This window comes from Cyprinus carpio, chromosome A25, assembly GCF_018340385.1.
Source record: "Cyprinus carpio isolate SPL01 chromosome A25, ASM1834038v1, whole genome shotgun sequence".
In the NCBI taxonomy this organism is placed as follows: Eukaryota; Metazoa; Chordata; class Actinopteri; order Cypriniformes; family Cyprinidae; genus Cyprinus; species Cyprinus carpio.
In genome coordinates, this window is record NC_056596.1 from 20,628,329 (window position 1) to 20,648,630 (window position 20,302).

The following is a 20,302-nucleotide window of genomic DNA, read 5'->3' on the forward strand; positions in this document are numbered from 1 at the left end:
TGGCTGTGTTCATATTATCTGGGAGTTTTGATTTTTGTTTTGATTCAGTAATCATACGGATGAAAAGTGGCGATAAAATGGACCAAAATGTTTGTAGAATTCAGCAGGGAATCCATCGGGGCCTGGTGCTTTATTGTTTGGCATAAGTTTGAGGGCATTAAAAAGTTCATGTTCTGATAAGGGAGATTCAAGAGTATTTATTTGATGTTTACTGAGTTGTGGTAGGTTGATATTATTGAGAAATGAATCAATGTCTTTCTGATCTGGGTCTTTTTCAGAGGAATATAATTTACTGTAAAATATTTCAAAGGTCTGATTTATTTCTTCTAGTGAGTTGGTGGATTTCCATGCTCTGTCTATAATCACTGGTATTGTAGCTTTTTCTTTATTTTGTTTGATTTGATTTGCCAAATATTTACCAGATTTGTTACTATGATGGAAGTTTTCTTGTCTTAGCCTATGAATTAGGAATTGTGTATGTTTATTGATTAATTCGTTCAATTTGAGTTTATATTTCCTTAATGAATTCTGTGTTTCTTCTGTTGGGTTATTTATGTTAATGTCTTCTAGTAATTTGATCTTTTGTTCCAGTTCTGCTTGTTGATCTTTTTCTTTTCTTTTTTTGTAAACTGAGAATGAAATTATTTTTCCTCTTAATACTGCTTTCCCTGTTTCCCACAGAAGAGATGGAGATGTTTCTGGGGAGTCATTCAACTCCAGAAAGCATGCCCATTCTCTTTTGAGATAACTGTCAAAATCATGGTCTTTCAGAAGAGATGTGTTAAATCGCCATCTGGTAGTGGGTTTATGTTGACTAGTTGTGTTCCATTGTAATGTTACCGGAGCATGATCACTAATGGCTATTGGATGGATCTTTGGTTTAGAAATATTTGATATAATAGAATTACTGGTAAGAAAGAAGTCAATGCGGGAATATGAGTGGTGTACCGGTGAGAAAAATGTGTATTCCTTACTGTTAGGATGCTGTAGACGCCAACTATCGCCAAGACCGAAATCACTCATGAACTGTTTTATGGTTTCTGCAGATTTCCAAATGCGTTTAATGCCTAAACTATTACATCTATCTATTGTTGGATCTAGAACTGTATTGAAATCACCTGCAATTATGACTGGACAATTAGAAAAAAATTTGAAATTGAGGAGAAAAAGGTTTGGAAAAAGGATGGGTCATCTGTGTTTGGGCCATACAAGCTGCCAATTGTGACTGGGCTATTATTAATGGAGATGTTTATGATAATGAAACGTCCTTCAGGGTCTGTAATGGTGGTATTATGAACAAAAGAGATTTTTTTATTTATTAGAATGCATACTCCTCTTTGTTTTGAGTTGTAGTGAGCTGAGAATAAATGTCTGTAATTTGATAATTTAATTTTGTTATAATCTGATTCGGATAGATGTGTTTCTTGTAGGAGACATATGTCGGCTTGTAGTTTATTTAAATGATTAAAAACTTTGACCTTCTTTGTCTGAGAACCAAATCCACAAACGTTCCAGGTTACAAAAGTGATAGATGACATGTTTTAGAGAAAAATAGACATAAATGTATATTAATGTATGGGCCTGTTAGTACTATATATGTATACATGTGAGTGCATGTATTTCAGTGGGTGTAGAAGTGTTTATGTGTGTGTGCATAGTGATGCAATGTTGTTGGTAGACTAACAAAAATACATAAACACAACTGGACAGAATATACACAGCAGAACAGCAACAACAAAACAAAAACCATTAGATACAAACATATGGTGGAACATAGGAAGGGGGACACGAGACCTAGGTGCAAAAGAGGAACCATCTAATAGATTAAAGGAGGGGAGGAGAGAAAAAATAAAAAAAATAAAAAATTGTGTTTAGTTCAGAAAATGAGTGTTTAGTCAATTTATGATTATGGCAGTTATTAACTTAGGAATGGAAGTGAAGTGTTCAGAAAAGCCAGGGGGTAATGTCCTTATCGCGATATAGTTGTCCATCTATGTATAATTTGTCCACTGTAATGACTGCTTTTCTTCCTTCATTTATTTCTGTTTTCGGATTGGGAAGAGTTGTTTCCGGCGTTCGAGAATGTCCCTAGGATATTGTTCATTGAGTCCATAGTTTGTGCCTTTGAGTTGTCTGCCTTGTCTCTGAACCAGTTCTTTATGTTTATAGTGTTCGAATTTTGCGATGATTGCTCGTGGTCGGTTGTTGTTGTTTTTGGATCTGATACGGTGAACACGGTGAAAGGTGATGTTCTGTACTGTTTCCGCTGGTAATTTGAGTTGTTTTATCATGAAGTCCTTGACTGATTTTTCGGGGTCGTCTGGAGTTTGTTCCGGGATGCCTGTGAAAACTAAATTGTCCCTCATACCTGCGCGATTGTAAGTCCAACATGTTTTCTTTCATGGTTTTATTTTCGGCGACAACGGAAGTGAGTTGAATGGTCAGTGCATGGACGGAGTCCTTTAAGAAGTTATTTTCTTTAGTGAGAGTGTCTATCTGTTCTTGGCTGAATTCTAAGCTGTGCCGCAATTCCTGAAATTCCTTGTGTATGACTTCTATTAGTGCAATCCTGGTATCAAGTCCGGTAAGTTTTTTTTAGGTTGGGTGTGTTGTGTCGCTTACCTCAGTGCAGCACGGTGGTTTTGGTGATGTGGATGGTGTTGTACTTGGGCTAAAAGGTGAATCGGGACGAGGCCTCTTGGAGTTTGGAGTCAGGTTACCTTTACTTTTTTTGTTTTGATCTGGTTTGTCCTTGTTCATGGTGCTGCAGAATGTGCTGTAGTGCGCGTCGATATATTCTTCGAGATGATCCAGGTTTGATAATATTAAAATCCGGTTTTGGAATGAGAAGAAAAAAAAAAATATTAATAATAATAATAAAACGAAATGAGAGAAGGGGAAAGAAAAAAAAAAAAAAAAAAAGTAGGTATTTTCAACTGGAGTTGTTTTTAATCTAGCAGACGGGACCCGCCATCTTAGAAGTTTTGTAACATTTAATACAATTATTTAATAAATACAAAGCAATCTTAGCCATCAAAATATTGATTTTATTTGCACTCAGTCTTGTGCATTCAGCCAGACTAGATTAGACTTTCAATAAAACATTCTGATCGGTTTGTAAAAGCTGTTTTTATGCATATTTCCCATGGTCTCTCCCGTTGTGTCGCTAACGCTTGTAAGGAAACTCCTGTTTACTCTGTTCCTGAAGCTTGATTTGTTTGTGTAGCTGCACAAACCAATGGTGTTCAAGCAAGCCAGAAGGGGAGGAGCCGATCGCTATATAAGTTGGCTCAGAGCGCCATTTCATCTGTATTTTCTGGATCTTGACTGGATCATCTCTTTGCTGAGCCTGCTTCATGCTGTCCCTCTGAGAGTACTTCCACTGCTCTAACAACTGTTGACAGTGCTGAAGACAGAGAAAAAGAAGAAGCTGTTGCTGCCCACCTGTGCCCACCATCAGCCCTTGGATTAAAGGCCCATGCAGCGCACCCATCTAAGCCCTGCAGGACGTCATCAGCCTTGGCCAACAGGGCTTATGCAGCGGCCGGGCCGGGCCCTAACACCTTCAAGGAGCTGCACACAGTGACTGACCTGGCTCTGTGCACTACAGAGGCAACAGCTCAGCCAACTGGCAAGGCCATGGCCAATTTAGTGGTGCTGGAGCGCCACCTTTCACTGAATCTTACAAAGATCAGAGATGCTGAGAAGATGCTGCAGAAGACGCTGCCTTCCTCATCTTGCCAGTCTCGCCCAAGGGACTGTTCGGCTCTGCTGTGGACGGGTTTGCTGACGCTTCACTGAGGCACAGAAAAAGTCACAGGCTCTGTGTCACTTCATGCCCAAGTGCTCCAGTGCTGCGGCTGCTTCAAGTCACCAGAAGAGCCCTTCCACTCAGCAGCCTGCAAACCCGGCGCCGTCTCAGCTCCAGGAAAAATCTGAGCCTGGGACAGCAAGACAGTATCCCTACCTGAAGCTCCAATGTCCCCGCTCCTGAGTGGTGCTGGACCCGGAGCCTCAGAAGCCGTCCTGATCTGTGCGCAGAGAGGAAGGGGAGAGGGTCAGTTCTCGCCGAGGCCGAAACTCCCTCAAAGAAGCTTACGCTCATTCTCCACCCCTCTGTTTCTGAGCACTGGAGATTTTATTCTTGCTGGGCACGTCCTTCAAGTTCAGCGCGTACCCAAGCAAATTACCACTGTGCTTGCAGACCCACATACTCAAAAGAAAATTCCTCCTCTCCTCATATCCATGAATGTCAGTTCTCCAGCCCCATGCACTGAACTACCATTCATAAAAACAGAACTACTTACCATCCGGCTCCAGGCTTGGGAGGCCATCCCCATTGTATCAAGCTGGGTCCTCAATATTATAAAATGAGGTTACTCACTCCAGTTCGCTCACTGGCCACCTCGTTTCAGAGGTATTACTCAGACTTTGATACAGGAAAAAGATGGCCACGTTCTCCGGTCCGAAGTACAAACACTGCTTGCTAAAGGTACCGTGAAGAGGGTTCCTCCAGTGAACAGAACCAGTCTCAGTCTCAGGCATCGGAATCACTCACTTATGAGACCGTCGTTCAGGTTTCAGGATGGTCCCGGACATGTGGCAGCCTGTCACAGCAGCTCTGAATGTTTTTAACTTTTTATGAATGTTTGGGGAGTGTGTTTACGATGAGATTTAAGTTTGAGAGTAACAAGAAGCACTGGATTATGATTCTACTTATTTTGCTGTTCCAAACTCTGGCTCAATTATTTATTCCAAAGACCCACTACTGGCACTTCAGGACACAGCGATGCCATTTATACCAAGAACGGAGATTCCTGCGGAACTGCAGAGGAAGAGGAGGGGATGTGGAGCTGGAGTAAAGTGTCGACTAAAGAAAAGACGTCACAAACCATCTTTACCTGTGATCATTATGGGAAATGTTTGGACACTGGGGAAAAAGATGGAGGACGCAATGGGAGTACCATGATTGCAGTTCTATGTGCTGTGAGGGGGACTAGCACTGTGTATCAGTGAGCACTGGTGTAATCCAGGGCATTTTACAATTAAAGAAAAACTGTGTAACAAGGACATTGAATTTCTTGCAGTAGCAAACTCGACACAATGATGACAAAAAAAAATAAAAATGAGTGGAAGCGGCAACGAAAGTGAAAGTAACTTTGAGTTATTATCCAAAGATGATGAAATTGTGGACAAAGAATGTAGCATGAATTGCGTTATATGGAAGTGGTTTGGCTGAAATGTGACGAGGCGCAGATTAAAACGATCTGTAAAATATGTCGTCAGTTTGTAAAAACCAAGACTGGCAACACAACCAACCTATTCCTCACCTAAAGAAGTATCACCCAAACGACCACCGAGAGCATGAAAATGCTCTCTAGCGAAAGATATGATGCCCCTAAGCACAGCGGAACAAGACAGGTTTAGGAAAGTACTCCCGGTACGAACTCCCTGGCAGAAAATACTTTTCCAAAACCACACTGCCTCAGCTATATGAAGAGTGCCACGAAAAGCTGTAAAATAAACTAAGGAACGTGAAATTTTTTGCCACTTCTTCCGACCTATGGTCAAACCGGACATCCGAGCCATATATGAGCCTCACCATTCATTACATTGACGAGGAGTGGGGTCTGCAATCAAGATGCTTGCAAACTGCATATTTTCCGGACAACCATAAATACTTTCTGCAGGTCAGGAGGATGCATCTTGGGGCCTTAGCGAGGACCACCAGGTGTGCATCACAACGGACAGTGGCATCTAAAAAAGGTAAAGTCTTAAGTGCTAAAAACAGCATATGAGGATTTATAAAATATCCTAATTGATTTCACAGCATTTAAGGCTATCATGTTTGACTGCATGATTTAGAAAATGCTGTCGTATTCACACTGCCCTAACAAACACCAACTTGTGTGTGGTTGTGTGCTGTAAAGGCAGGGATAAATAAATAAATAAATAAATGGTCGTCTAGCCCTGCTTGACGCGATTTGATAAATATGCATATATATTAAGCATGTTAAATGCTGTTAGTGTTTTAAAACAGGGGTTCCCAAACTTTTTAGCCCGCGAGCCCCCCCCACCCCATGAAAAATGCAATGCCAAAGATTTGCCCTCTCGGGTGTTCAGCTGCAGTCTTCGCACCATCAACCGGCCTCACCGGGGGCACGTGCGACTTTTCTCAGCCTCTCGGTTTTTCTGTTGTGGATATTAACCACCGTTTCATTTTAAAGCAGTGTTATTTGTTTGTCAGTGTTATTTGTTTGTAGCCTCCAAACACCTTTAACTTTAGCAAACAGCGGGTTACGTTGTGTTGCTGCCGCTGCGCGTGATGTACGTGCGTAACTTGATTGTGATTGACGCTGACGTAATCTCGTAATGTCTGGGACAAAATTACAAATTGAATTATATATATATATATATATATATATATATATATATTTTTTTTTTTTTTTTTGTATCAGACTTTTCTGAAAACACCATTTAACAAGTATTGAATTAACCCTTTCACACGTAAGTTTAAAATATTCTGGCTGACCCCCCAGCGTGAGTTTTTCAAGGCGACCGTTATTAGATGTGTCACTTTAAGGTTTCCATGGTGACGCGTCATTGCTTGTCACGTGACACACCGCAGAAACAACAGAGCTGAATGAATGATGATCTGCTTTTATGTCATTTTTCCTTTTTATTCAAAATATTCACAAATTTGTTAGATATGGCATGAAATAGCTGATATTCCGATTGCCAAATATATGCAAGTGGAAGTGTTTTGCTGTTTAAACACCTTTTTTTCTGCCGGAGACGCAGTTCAGAGAATCGGATCTGTTGGATTTACAACGCGTGAATTCATCCACTTCTCCCGAAATACATAAAAGTAAGTGGCTGGTGAACTGGGAGAATAATTCAGTAAAGTTTAAAGTTACTTACACAATGTGTATCTGATATGAATAAAACGTGTCTAATTATAATGGAAAGGATTATTATTGCCTCTTCCTTTGACATCAGTGTGTATTTTACAAACTCTAAATGTATTGATTTTAGTACTTATATGTCTGAAACCTAAAATAAACATTATGTGGTTGAAAACACTGAAGAGTTGTGATGACAGCTCAGCGCCAGCCAACGCGCGAGAGCACATGTGAGTTTCACGTCATGCACTGACCGTACACTCCAGGGACCAGCCTAGACTGATCACACCGGGGGGATCGTACGTGCGAAAGGGTTAAATTAATTGCAACAAAAATATGTAGGGCCTATATATTTTTTACACCTTTTTTTTATAGAAATCATCTCGCGACCCCCACTTGGGAACCACAGTTTTAAAATGTAAGTAATGCATCTATTCCACAATAATAACGTGATAATTTCTCATAATTCGTTCGGTTTTGATTCAGTTACGTTTCTGTTGGCATTGAAGTTGTCATAGCCATTATGTCAGTTTATTGGGGCAGTGTGAACTAGCCTTTATTTAAGATTTGTGGGATAAAAAGAAAGCCCTAGTGTGTGTGGTCTAAATGTAGTTTCTTGTCGATTGAAAATCTCATAACATTGTAATTTATCATCACAAAATACTTTTAATCATCACAAACCAGGTAATTTTAATAATCATCTTTGCCTTTATAGATTCTAAACATGTGCCGATATTGTTTTCTTCATCATCGGAGGGGAGTATGAGAGACCAGAGAATCCGCAGAGCCATGGGTGTGTGCAAAACAGTGGCCAGTGCTTTTTCCTTCTCATGGAAAAGAAACGAGAACTGGGGTGGGGTCACGCCATGCCATGATAGAGCAGGAGAAGGCCATTGCAAACGTTTTATCAGCTGATAAAAAACAAGGCAGTTGGCTCCCTCGTGGCAGGACATTGACGTTCTGGAGTCTGTGTGCAAGGCTCTGAATCCTCTTGCTGATTTCACTGATGCGCTTTCTGGTGAAGAGGTCTTGAAACCTGTAGCTGATGACTCGGACTCACCAACACCATCAAGGCTTTTGTCCTCACCTATCTGAATGAGAGATATAACAACGCTGCCACTGATGATCTTCTGAGCATAGCATCCCTTGTTGATCCTTGTTATCAAAGATGACAAGGTTGAGGCTGTGAAATCCAGAGCTGTGGCTCAGATTCTGGATGAATGTCAGAGCACATCGCAAGCTACTTCTGCATTCCCATCCACTGCACTGGGAGGAGGCAAAGGTGATGGTGCTGCTGCTACACCAGCCAAACTGCAGAAGAAGACACTGGGCAGCTTTTTCAAGAAGTCCTACACTAAGTCTGCTGCAACATCTGATCTCACAGAACAGCAGGCTACTGAAGCTGAACTAAACCGCTACCTGCAAGCTCCTGATGCAGACAGCGAGACCAAGCCCCTGGCATGGTGGAAGATTAATTCAGCAACATACCCCAGAGTGAGCCTCCTGGCAAAAGGTTACCCGTGTATCCCTGCCACCAGCTCACCCTCAGAGTGTGCTTTCAGCACAGGTGGTAATATAGTGTCCTGCAACAGGGCAGCTTAAAAGCTAGACACAGTGGACAGACTAGTCTTTCTGGCAAAAAACCTGTAAAAGTTTTACAAATTGTGTGCACTACACTGTAAAAAATGTGGAGTAGGATTTACTTAACTCAGAAAAGGCTAGTAAATTTACAAACATTTGCCAAGTAAAAGCCTTAACATAATTATTAGTAGGTTTAATTAGACATATTTAAGTTAAGTTTACTTGGAAATTCCCAGTTAATTTTGTTGGCTCTTTGTTTGTAAATTTTACATTATGTAATGCTTATCACTGTAAAAAAATGTACAAATTTTTCCTTCTTTTGCACTCATATATTTTAAGTAAAACTCAAACATTGAATTAAATAAAATCTGCAAGTTTATACAATTGAATTTAACAAGGCAACACTTGAAAACCACCATTCTATTACAGCATGTGATTCACTTGCAAACATGCAAGTAAGCATGTAGACAGAATGTTATCATTTTAAGATAATATGCCTACTCAATAAAATGAATAGTCACATGAACACAGAGACCTCAATACTTGGTACACCACACACAATGACGGTAACAATCAGTGAATAGTGTTTGAGTATGAATGCGTCATTTTGAGTAGAAAATGAACTCCATGTGTCACAAAACAGTATGTTACTAAAAAAAACAAACAACAACTAACAACTAAACTAAACAACTAACAACAAAAGCAACCATAAAACAGTGTACATTTTTAATTATTCATGCCTCACTGCATGATGGGAAATATGGTTGTAAACATCCTTGTAAACATAACAAACGGTTCTAAATAAAATATACTTATGAGTTTTTTAACTTTCATTTCTACTTAGGCAGTTCCATTTGAATTTAATTATGTATTTAAGTAAAATAAATAAAAACGAAACCTCAAGTAGCTTATTGAATTAAATGTGATATTTTGAAGTAAAAAGACAAAATAGTATTTGTTTGTAAAATTTGCTTAACTGATGCTATCTTTATTTACAAGTTCAAAAAAAATCACTTTTTACAGTGTAGCTAGAAGTTGTATATTTTTATGTTTACGTTTTGCACATATAAAATACCCCTCAACGCCAGACACTGTTGACAGTTAGTCTTTCTCGGGGAAAAAACTGTAATTGTGTTACAAATTATGTTTACAATAGTATTATGTTTACATTTTGGACATTTACTCTCATTTACCATTTTTTGTCACAACTTTTATTTTTAAATTTATATTAGTAAGTTGTTTTAATTTTTAAGGCCAAATGTGTAATCTTTTTTATCTATTAATTTTAATAAACTATACTTTTAAAGTGTAATTTAATGAACCCTCTAATTTTTGTGGCTTCAGTCATTGTTGGGATTCTCTTTTAAAGCTGGAAGCATTAACAACTTATTTTAAAATATTATATATCGTTATTGTTCAAAAATTACATTTTTGCCATGTCGCCTAGCCCTATGTGACATATACAGTGACCCATACTCAGAACTGGTGCTCTGCATTTAACCCATCCAAAGTGCACACACACACACACACACACACACCGTGAACACACACCCGGAGCAGTGAACACACACACACACGCACACACACACACACACACACACACACACACACACACCGTGAACACACACACACAGCATTGAACACACACACACACACACCATGAACACACACCCGAAGCAGTGAACACACGCGCGCACACACACACACACACACACACCGTGAACACACACCCGGAGCAGTGAACACACACACACACACACACACACACACACCGTGAACACACACACACACACAGTGAACACACACACACACACACCGTGAACACACACCCGGACCAGTGAACACACACACACACACACACACACACACACACCGTGAACAACACACACCCGGAGCAGTGAACACACGCACGCAAACATACATACACACACACACACACTGTGAACACACACCCGGAGCAGTGAACACACATACAAAGTGACAGCAGTCAACACACACACACACACCGTGAACACACACCCGGAGCAGTGGACACACACACACACACACCGTGAACACAGTGAAGGAGCAGTGAACACACACACACACACAGCGTGAACACACACCCGGAGCAGTGAACACACACACCATGAACACACACACGGAGCAGTGAACACACGCACGCACACATACACACACACACACACACTGTGAACACACACCCGGAGCAGTGAACACACACACACACACAGCAGTGAACACACACACACACACCGTGGCACACACCCCCGGAGCAGTGAACACACACACACACACACCGTGAACACACACCCGGAGCAGTGAACACACACACACACACCCCCGGAGAACACACACACACACACCGTGAACCACACACCCGGAGCAGTGAACACACACACACCGTGAACACACACCCGGAGCAGTGAACACACGCACACACACACACACACACCGTGAACACACACCCGGAGCAGTGAACACAACACACACACACACACCGTGAAACACACACCCGGAGCAGTGAACACACGCACGCACACACACACACACGTGAACACACACCCGGAGCAGTGAACACACGCGCGCACACACACACACTGTGAACACACACCCGGAGCAGTGAACACACACACACACACACCATGAACACACACCCGGAGCAGTGAACACACACACACACACACACACACACCGTGAACACACACCCGGAGCAGTGAACACACGCACACACACACACACACACCGTGAACACACACACCGGGAGCAGTGAACACACGCGCGCACACACACACACACACACACCGTGAACACACACCCGGAGCAGTGAACACACGCGCGCACACACACACACACACACACACCGTGAACACACACCCGGAGCAGTGAACACACACACACACACACACACACCGTGAACACACACACCGGAGCAGTGAACACACGCACCAAAGTACACACACCGTGAACACACACCCGGAGCAGTGAACACACACACACACACACACACACACACACAGCAGTGAACACACACCCGGAGCAGTGAACACACACACACACACAGCAGTGAACACACACACACACACCGTGAACACACACCCGGAGCAGTGAACACACACACACACACACACCGTGAACACACACACGGAGCAGTGAACACAAACACACAGTGAACACACACACACACACCGTGAACACACACCCGGAGCAGTGAACACACACACACACATACACCGTGAACACACACCCGGAGCAGTACACACACACACACACTGCAGTGAACACACAGCAGTGAACACACACACAGCAGTGAACACACACACACACCGTGAACACACACCCGGAGCAGTACACACACACACACACACACACCGTGAACACACACCCGGAGCAGTGTGTGAACGCACGCACACACACACACCGTGAACACACACCCGGAGCAGTGAACACACTCACACACACACCGTGAACACACACCCCGGAGCAGTGAACACACGCACGCACGCACACACACACACCGTGAACACACACACCCGGAGCAGTGAACACACACACACACACCGTGAACACACACCCGGAGCAGTGAACACACGCACGCACACACACACACCGTGAACACACACCCGGAGCAGTGAACACACACACGCACACACACACACACACACACACACTGTGAACACACACCCGGAGCAGTGAACACACACACACACACACACACACACCGTGAACACACACCGGAGCAGTGAACACACACACGCACACACACACACACACACACACACACACACACACTGTGAACACACACCCGGAGCAGTGAACACACGCACGCACACACACACACCGTGAACACACACCCGGAGCAGTGAACACACACACGCACACACACACACACACACACACACACCGTGAACACACACCCGGAGCAGTGAACACACACGCACACACGCACACACACCGTGAACACACACCCGGAGCAGTGAACACACGCGCGCACACACACACACACCGTGAACACACACCCGGAGCAGTGAACACACGCGCGCACACACACACACACACCGTGAACACACACCCGGAGCAGTGAACACACGCGCGCACACACACACACACCGTGAACACACACCCGGAGCAGTGAACACACACACGCACACACACACACACACACACACACACACACACACACTGTGAACACACACCCGGAGCAGTGAACACACACACACACACACACACACACACCGTGAACACACACCCGGAGCAGTGAACACACACACACACACACACACACACACACACACACACACACCGTGAACACACACACCCGGAGCAGTGAACACACACACACACCGTGAACACACACCCGGCAAGCAGTGAACACACGCGCGCACACACACACACACCGTGAACACACACCCGGAGCAGTGAACACACACACGCACACACACACACACCGTGAACACACACCCGGAGCAGTGAACACACGCGCGCACACACACACACCGTGAACACACACCCGGAGCAGTGAACACACACGCACACACGCACACACACACACACACACACACACACACACACACACACACTGTGAACACACACCCGGAGCAGTGAACACACACACGCACACACACACACACCACACACACACACACACACTGTGAACACACACCCGGAGCAGTGAACACACACACAGTGTATAAGTGTATAAGCACACCACACACACACACACTGTGAACACACACCCGGAGCAGTGAACACACACACGCACACACACACACACACACACTGTGAACACACACCCGGAGCAGTGCACACACACACAAACACACACACACACACACACACACACACACACACTGTGAACACACACCCGGAGCAGTGAACACACACACACACTGTGAACACACACACACACTGTGAACACACACCCGGAGCAGTGAACACACACACACACACACACACACACACACACACACACTGTGAACACACACCCGGAGCAGTGCACACACACACACACACTCACACACACACACACACACACACACACACACTGTGAACACACACACCCGGAGCAGTGAAACACACACACACACTGTGAACACACACACACACTGTGAACACACACCCGGAGCAGTGAACACACACACACACACAGCAGTGAACACATACACACTGTGAACACACACACACAGCAGTGAACACACACACACACACTGTGAACACACACCCGGACACTGGAGACGAGGGTGAGAGAAGGACTTTATGAAGACTTGTATGGATTCATATATGAGTCGTTTCAGCCCCGTTTAATACACAACTAGAGTCACACGTTGACTTATGACACATTTATTCCTGTCCGCTTCATGTTCTGTGTCACATGATCTAGTGGAGACTTTCTCTCTGTTCTAGAGGACCAACAGAAGACAAACACAGCTGCTGGACAATGTTCATAGACACTGACTCCTCCATAAACACACAAGTTTTCAGAATTTTTAGTATTTAATTTAGAATACACCAAAAAACTTCTGATGTGTCTTTGTGTCCTTTTAAAGGGATAATTCACTGAAACTTTTAAATTCTGTCATGAATTACTCGCTCGTTGTTTCAAATCTGTATAACTTACTTATGAACACAGAGGAAGACATTTAGAAGAATGCTTGTAACCAAACAGTTTTTGGCCCCCCATTGACTACCATAGAAGGAAAAATTACAATGGTGGTAAAAAGTGCCCCAGAACTATTTGCTGTTCTACATTCTTCTTAATATCTTGTTTTGTGTTCAACAGAACAAGAAAATATAAAGCATTTTTTCCTACCATGGTAGTCAATGGGGTCCAAGAATTGTTTGGTTATAAACATTCTTCCAAATATCTCTGTATTCTTCAGAACAAAGACATTTATACAGATTTTGAACAACTTAAAGGTGAGTAAATGATGACAATTTTTAATTTTGAGTGAAGTATCCCTTTAAGAGTCAGGGCTCTTACTGTGATCACTTGTTTTGTGAATGCCTTGATAAACTTTTTGGCATTCATTCCATGTCAAGTTAGCATTGTTTGGTTTAGTGCTGGCTAAAACGTGTATGTTCCACTTTAAACATTGTTTTTAATGTGAACTTTAAGGATGATCAACATGACGTACACACAAGCCGAACAACTGTGTATCTGAGAGAAGACACCTCAAAATTCTTCAAAACATGCACGGTAAGTCACTTATTCTGCACTGGTAAGATAGCATTTGGTAATTGTGTTTCAACACTTTTTACATCCAGACTGAAGATGATTCAGAAGAGCCAGATGAGACATTGCTCTTCAGTACAATCCAGAAAAGATTTCGATCATCCTTGAGAATGAAGTTGTCATAACAAACCTGCAGAGACTCTCTGATGCTTTCCTTTTGATGTTTGGCTTAATCTATGCGTTGGATCTTTCATATCCAAAAGAGATGGCCAACACATTTGAGTTGATTCAGAAGGTTCTTTTGGGTCTTGATGATGGCAGACTCAAGCCAAGGGTGCTGGCTCTAAAGAATGCTTGCTGATTCATGCTCAGTAATGTTATACTGTGTGCCTGTGTTATGTTGTTTTCCTTGATATCAGGCATCTGTGCGAGATTTCAACAAGAGCTCTTATGAAAAAAATGGTGCTCTGCCTAAAATATATACAAAAACAAAAAGAGCAATTTCTTCTGCAACAGTTCAAAAAAAAAAATTTATGAAACAGATCAAGAAAGCTTAATTGTTTTCAACAGTTCAAAAAAAAAAATTGGAGACAGCAGATCAAGAAAGCTTAATCCTGTTTTGTTTTTTTTTTTGTAGTGTTTTGATTTTTTTTTTTTGAAGTGGTGTTTTTTTTTTTTTTGTTATATAATAAATTTTTCTACTTTGTTTAATGATTTCAGATTTGTAATTTGTACTTTTAAGTTTTAAAATGTAGATATTTGAGTACAGGAAACTTAAACGAAAATATATTTATATATGCCACAAAATATTTACGTAACATTACTACTACAATTTAAGTTACATAAATTATATAATTTAATTTAATTACAATTAAAACTACGTTTAAATCAATTAAAACTTGATTTATATATATGAGGGATATTTTAATTAAGTGAAGTAATTGAATTTGTCAGTACTCAAAACTTTGAGTTGAACTAAAATAAAGATGAACAAAATTATGTTTTGATTTAAATGAGTGTTTATTTATAATTTAGTTACTCAAAATAACTAGCTATATGCTTAATGATATTTAAGATTGCAAACTTAAAAAAACAGAGCAATCAGTTGCCTCACTTTTTTGAGTTAGTAGAACTTATCCAGGTTTACAGTGTAATGACTTTTTTTTAAAGATGAAAGCATTGTAACATGCTGCTACAGTACATGCGCATTCAGATGATCCGCAGTTCCTAGCCTTTCTCTCGGTTTATGACAGCTGTGCCTTTTATGGTTATTTAACACATTAAAACAGTACCATCTAAAATGGCTCTTTAAAGCATTAAAGCATTTAAAACATTAAATTAAAAGTTAAAACCACTGAATTAAAAATGAAAATAAATGACAGGAATCAGACTACACTTTCACTGATAAGAGGAACATGAACTCATTTAACATAGGGCTGTATTAGCAGCTTACATTTGATTTACAGTTACTGCTGTGATAAAAATGTATTTATATGTAGGATTAAAATTCTAAATGCGTCACATTTAATGTGCAACAACAAATATTTTAGCAGAATATTATTTTATTCCGAAGCAGCGCTCGTTCACTCCTGACAGCAGAATGTATTTATCTGCGTGATTTTCTAACATTTACAGATGCGAGATATACCTGTGATGTGTCGGTTGTGCACTGGGGAAAACACAGTCTCAGATGCATTAAACAGCACAGATATCCGCTGTTTGTCCTGCTGATCCAGGGCTGTGTAAGAATAAACTGACTCTCTGAGCCTGGATCGATCAGACTGTGGTTAATGAAACCGCTTTAGTCTCGAATGATGTGTTAGTGATTTCAGGACAGGTTTAGGACTTTAATCCCCGGTTTAATCGATGTTCTGAACAGATACAGGAGTCAGCTGACGGTCACGTGACAGATCTGCGGATCTCGAAGTCAGTTGTTTTTATTGTATTTTTATTTTTGTAAATTGCTTTGAATGAATGTGTATTTGCATTCATGTCTTCTGACAGCCTTTATGAGTAATTCTGTGTTCCCCACCACTGTGTGCATCACTTTATTATTGTGAATATGCTCTTTTGAATCGATTTGCTGGTGATGTAGATAACAGTTGTTATTAGCTGCAGTGAAACTCATTGTTTTATTTATTAGTCAGGTATTCTTATGGTATCATCTATGTTTGAGGGAGGTTTATCCTGGATAAAGGAGACGAATGGCTGTGATTTAGTGAAAACAAAATGTATTATTATTTGCTCTTAGTGTAACAGGCCTATTGTTGTTCGTTTCAAACACACGGGACGCTTTTGCCTCCATTTCCACGCGTGACGTCATCGTCAGTGACGCGGACTCGCTCAGTTACCATGGAAGCTTTTTTGTGAGCGGCGTAATCCACAGTCACGTGGCCCAGATTCCTGTCCGCCCATTGGCTGGCGGTCCGTGACGTCATGTGACCGGGCTTCTCTTTTAAAAAGACGGCGGGAAGCGCGAGCTGTATTTCTGCAGGTCCGCGAGCGCGATGGTGCGAACTAAAGCTGACGCTGTCCCCGGCGCTTACAGGAAAGGTAGGAGCTCTTCTTCTTCTTCTCCGGTACAGCGCCGTGTGTCGCTCCTGTAGCTTTAGCTGTAGCGTTCTGTCCATCAGCGTCTCCCTTCAGATCAGTGTGCTGTTTAATGAGGAAAACCGAGCTTTATTCATATATGAACTCTATTCATCTGTACACAGTTACCGCGGTTTCTTTTGTTGTCCAGCAAACATTGGTCTTAAACATACTCGCCAGACGCGTTAATATGACCGCGAGAGGTTAAGAGTTCTCGCAGGGTCTCCTTGTTGCTCGAACACGAAGAGTTAGTGAAAGCCAGCGAGGTTTGTTTTTCATACGGTTTAATTTGGACGAAATGAAATGGCGCCACTTTCACTTTCACGCGCGGCGCGTCACCGTGCAGCGGAACTCGCGCTCCCTCCTCTCAGGCCGCGCGCCGCGTGTTGTGCAGTGTTTATTAAAGGTGATTTATGATTTGTTGTGTTTTTTTGTTTCAGCTGTTGCCGCTTCTGCGCCCCGGAAGTCACTCGGCGCGTCCGGATCCGTGAACGCGCACAGCAGCGGCGCGCAGTCGGGCACGCCTGGTGAGTGCGCGCACGCACACTTCTGTTCTTCCGGCGCTGTATAAATGAGTCGTGTATTGAGTGTTTCCTACTGTTGAGCTCCTCTTCACTGCAGGGTCTGTAGAGCTCGAGTCAGTTAGTTTCTCCAGCGCTCTGACAGTCAGACAGGGTCTGTGTGCTCGTGTTAATGCTCCTGTGTTTGCTTCGCTCAGCCAAGAGTAAGTACGCCGGCGGGAACCCTGTGTGTCCGCGGCCCACGCCCCCGTGGCAGAAGGGCATCGGGGACTTCTTCGGGGGCCCCAGCAGGAAGCCGGAGAAGGAGAACCTTCATCCCGTGTCTGATGATGATGATGCGGAGGCGGGCGGCAGCGGCGTCACTAAAGCACCCAGGAAGTGAGTGCAGAGAGGACTTCCTCTTCCTGTTAGGGTTTAAGGGTTGTCTGGTGTCACTGAACTGTGTTCTGTGTGTTTCAGGTCCAGACCAATCATTGACGACGAGGAGGAAGAATAATTCCTGATACTCCATTGACGTGTGGTGATTTAGTGTAAATCTTTGTAAATACTTTTAATAGGATGTTCTGTTTGTCTTGTACAGAGTAATAAAATGATTTTTCAGAGTTTTGAGTGTGTATCTGATCTGTGCTGAATGCTGTCAGATTAAGTGTTCGGTCACTGATGCGTCTCATCGTTCGTTCAGTAAGCAGTCGTGTGTGTGTGTGTGTGTGTGTTTGCTGGAATCCCACTCCTGTCTTGACTTTGAGGAGGTCACTGTTCAGAATATGTGCATTATTACTGTTAATCCTCTGGTTCAAGTTCAGCTTTATTATCGTTGTGTGGACACACAGTGTGCCTCACAGAACCACGGTGCTACAGAAATACAGACATACAATGAAGTGAAACAGTATAAACTTGTACACAACTAACCTACTGACAGATTTTGACTATAAATATACTTTATATAAATGTTTACCTATACACAAACTAAAAAAAAATACAAATGCTTCACATAATACTGTACACGTGCAAAGAGAAACATCGTAAGTGAAGCAGCTGGCCGGGACCAGTGTAGGATGAGTTGTAGTTCATGAGCATGTAAACATAGTCTCTTGTGGGATTATGTACACAGCAGTGTGTGAAAAGTGTCTAGTGCACATAAAGGAGAATTGCACAAAATAGATCTCTGTGATCTTAATGGCTTAGCTCCTGCGTACCTAACTAGTCTTCTACCACGCTACAATCCATCACGCTCCCTAAGGTCACAAAACGCTGGACTTTTGATAGTACCTAGGATAGCAAAGTCCGCTAAAGGAGGTAGAGCTTTTTCGCATTTGGCTCCCAAACTCTGGAATAGCCTTCCTGATAATGTTCGGGGTTCAGACACACTCTCTCTGTTTAAATCTAGATTAAAAACACACCTCTTTGGCCAAGCATTCAAATAATGCATCTCATAATTTTGGACTGCAGTTATATCTGATCAAATGCGCATTATTATTCTTTAGCTTGGGTTAATCTAATTAATTTTTTGCAGTTTTTTAATCATGACAGTCCACGTTTCATCAAAGTAACTATTGTTTGTGTGTTTTACTCTGATCAGAAATGGGAAGTTTTGCATCTTCTGTTAAACACACTTCTATCAGTATTTAATTGGTCACAATTTCACACTGTTTGAACTGAATCAGTTGTACTGGAGTAAACATGAAGCTGAATGTTATTCACTCAGAAAGAAAATGTTTGCATTAACTGCACAAACAGCTGCTCTTGTGCAGGACAGCACTGGATTCCTGACTCTCTCTCAGATATGCAGTTAAATGCTTTAATGACATCAAGGGCTCCATTTGTGATGAAAAGCCTTTCTTTGCTTTTTCTGTTGAATTGTCTAATGTTTTCAGTCAGATTCTGTATTTTCATTGAAATCTGCACATCGAGGGAAAACTTATTTTCACTGTTAAATAATATCAAATAAAAAGGCTAGTTTAGTGTCTTTGTAAGCAACAGTCATTTTTATTTTTATATTACATTTCGTACAATAATTACAGAAATGCACGGGTATCATCAGTCCTCAGAGTTCAGCTCATCACACACACACACACCTGGAGCAGCTCATCACACACACACACACACACACACACCTGAGCTCATCTCACACACACACACACACACCTGGAGCAGCTCATCACACACACACACACACACACAGACCTGAGATTAGCACTGAGTTTATCACACACACACACACACACACACACACACACCTGAGATTAGCTCTGAGCTCATCTCACACACACACACACACACACACACACACCTGGAGCAGCTCATCACACACACACACACACACACACACACACACACACATGTGGAGGATCTTATCACACTCACACACAACACCACACAGACCTGAGATTAGCACTCACACACAGTTTATCACACACACACACACACACAAGCACATCACACACACACACCTGGAGCAGCTCATCACACACACCTGAGATTAGCTCTGAGCTCATCACACACACACACACACACACACACACCTGGGGAGGTTAATCACA

At 42.4% G+C, this 20,302-nt stretch overlaps 1 protein-coding gene across 1 annotated transcript; it reads left to right on the forward strand.

The window, feature by feature from the left end:
- The first annotated feature begins 17,050 nt into the window (after positions 1-17,050).
- LOC109106925 (PCNA-associated factor-like) lies at positions 17,051-18,364 on the forward strand. The gene is made up of 4 exons (XM_019120200.2): positions 17,051-17,205; positions 17,682-17,768; positions 17,960-18,140; positions 18,222-18,364. Exons 1-4 carry the CDS (start codon positions 17,160-17,162, stop codon positions 18,256-18,258), a joined length of 351 nt encoding a protein of 116 aa, XP_018975745.1. The 5' UTR covers positions 17,051-17,159; the 3' UTR covers positions 18,259-18,364.
- Positions 18,365-20,302: the final 1,938 nt, after the last annotated feature.

Bases quoted from the DNA above. Each gene is read 5' to 3' on its own strand.
- LOC109106925 (XM_019120200.2), top strand. From the start codon at position 17,160: ATGGTGCGAACTAAAGCTGACGCTGTCCCCGGCGCTTACAGGAAAG. The intron at 17,206-17,681 runs GTAGGAGCTCTT...TTTTTGTTTCAG, and splicing joins CCCCGGCGCTTACAGGAAAG to CTGTTGCCGCTTCTGCGCCC. The intron at 17,769-17,959 runs GTGAGTGCGCGC...TGCTTCGCTCAG, and splicing joins CGCGCAGTCGGGCACGCCTG to CCAAGAGTAAGTACGCCGGC.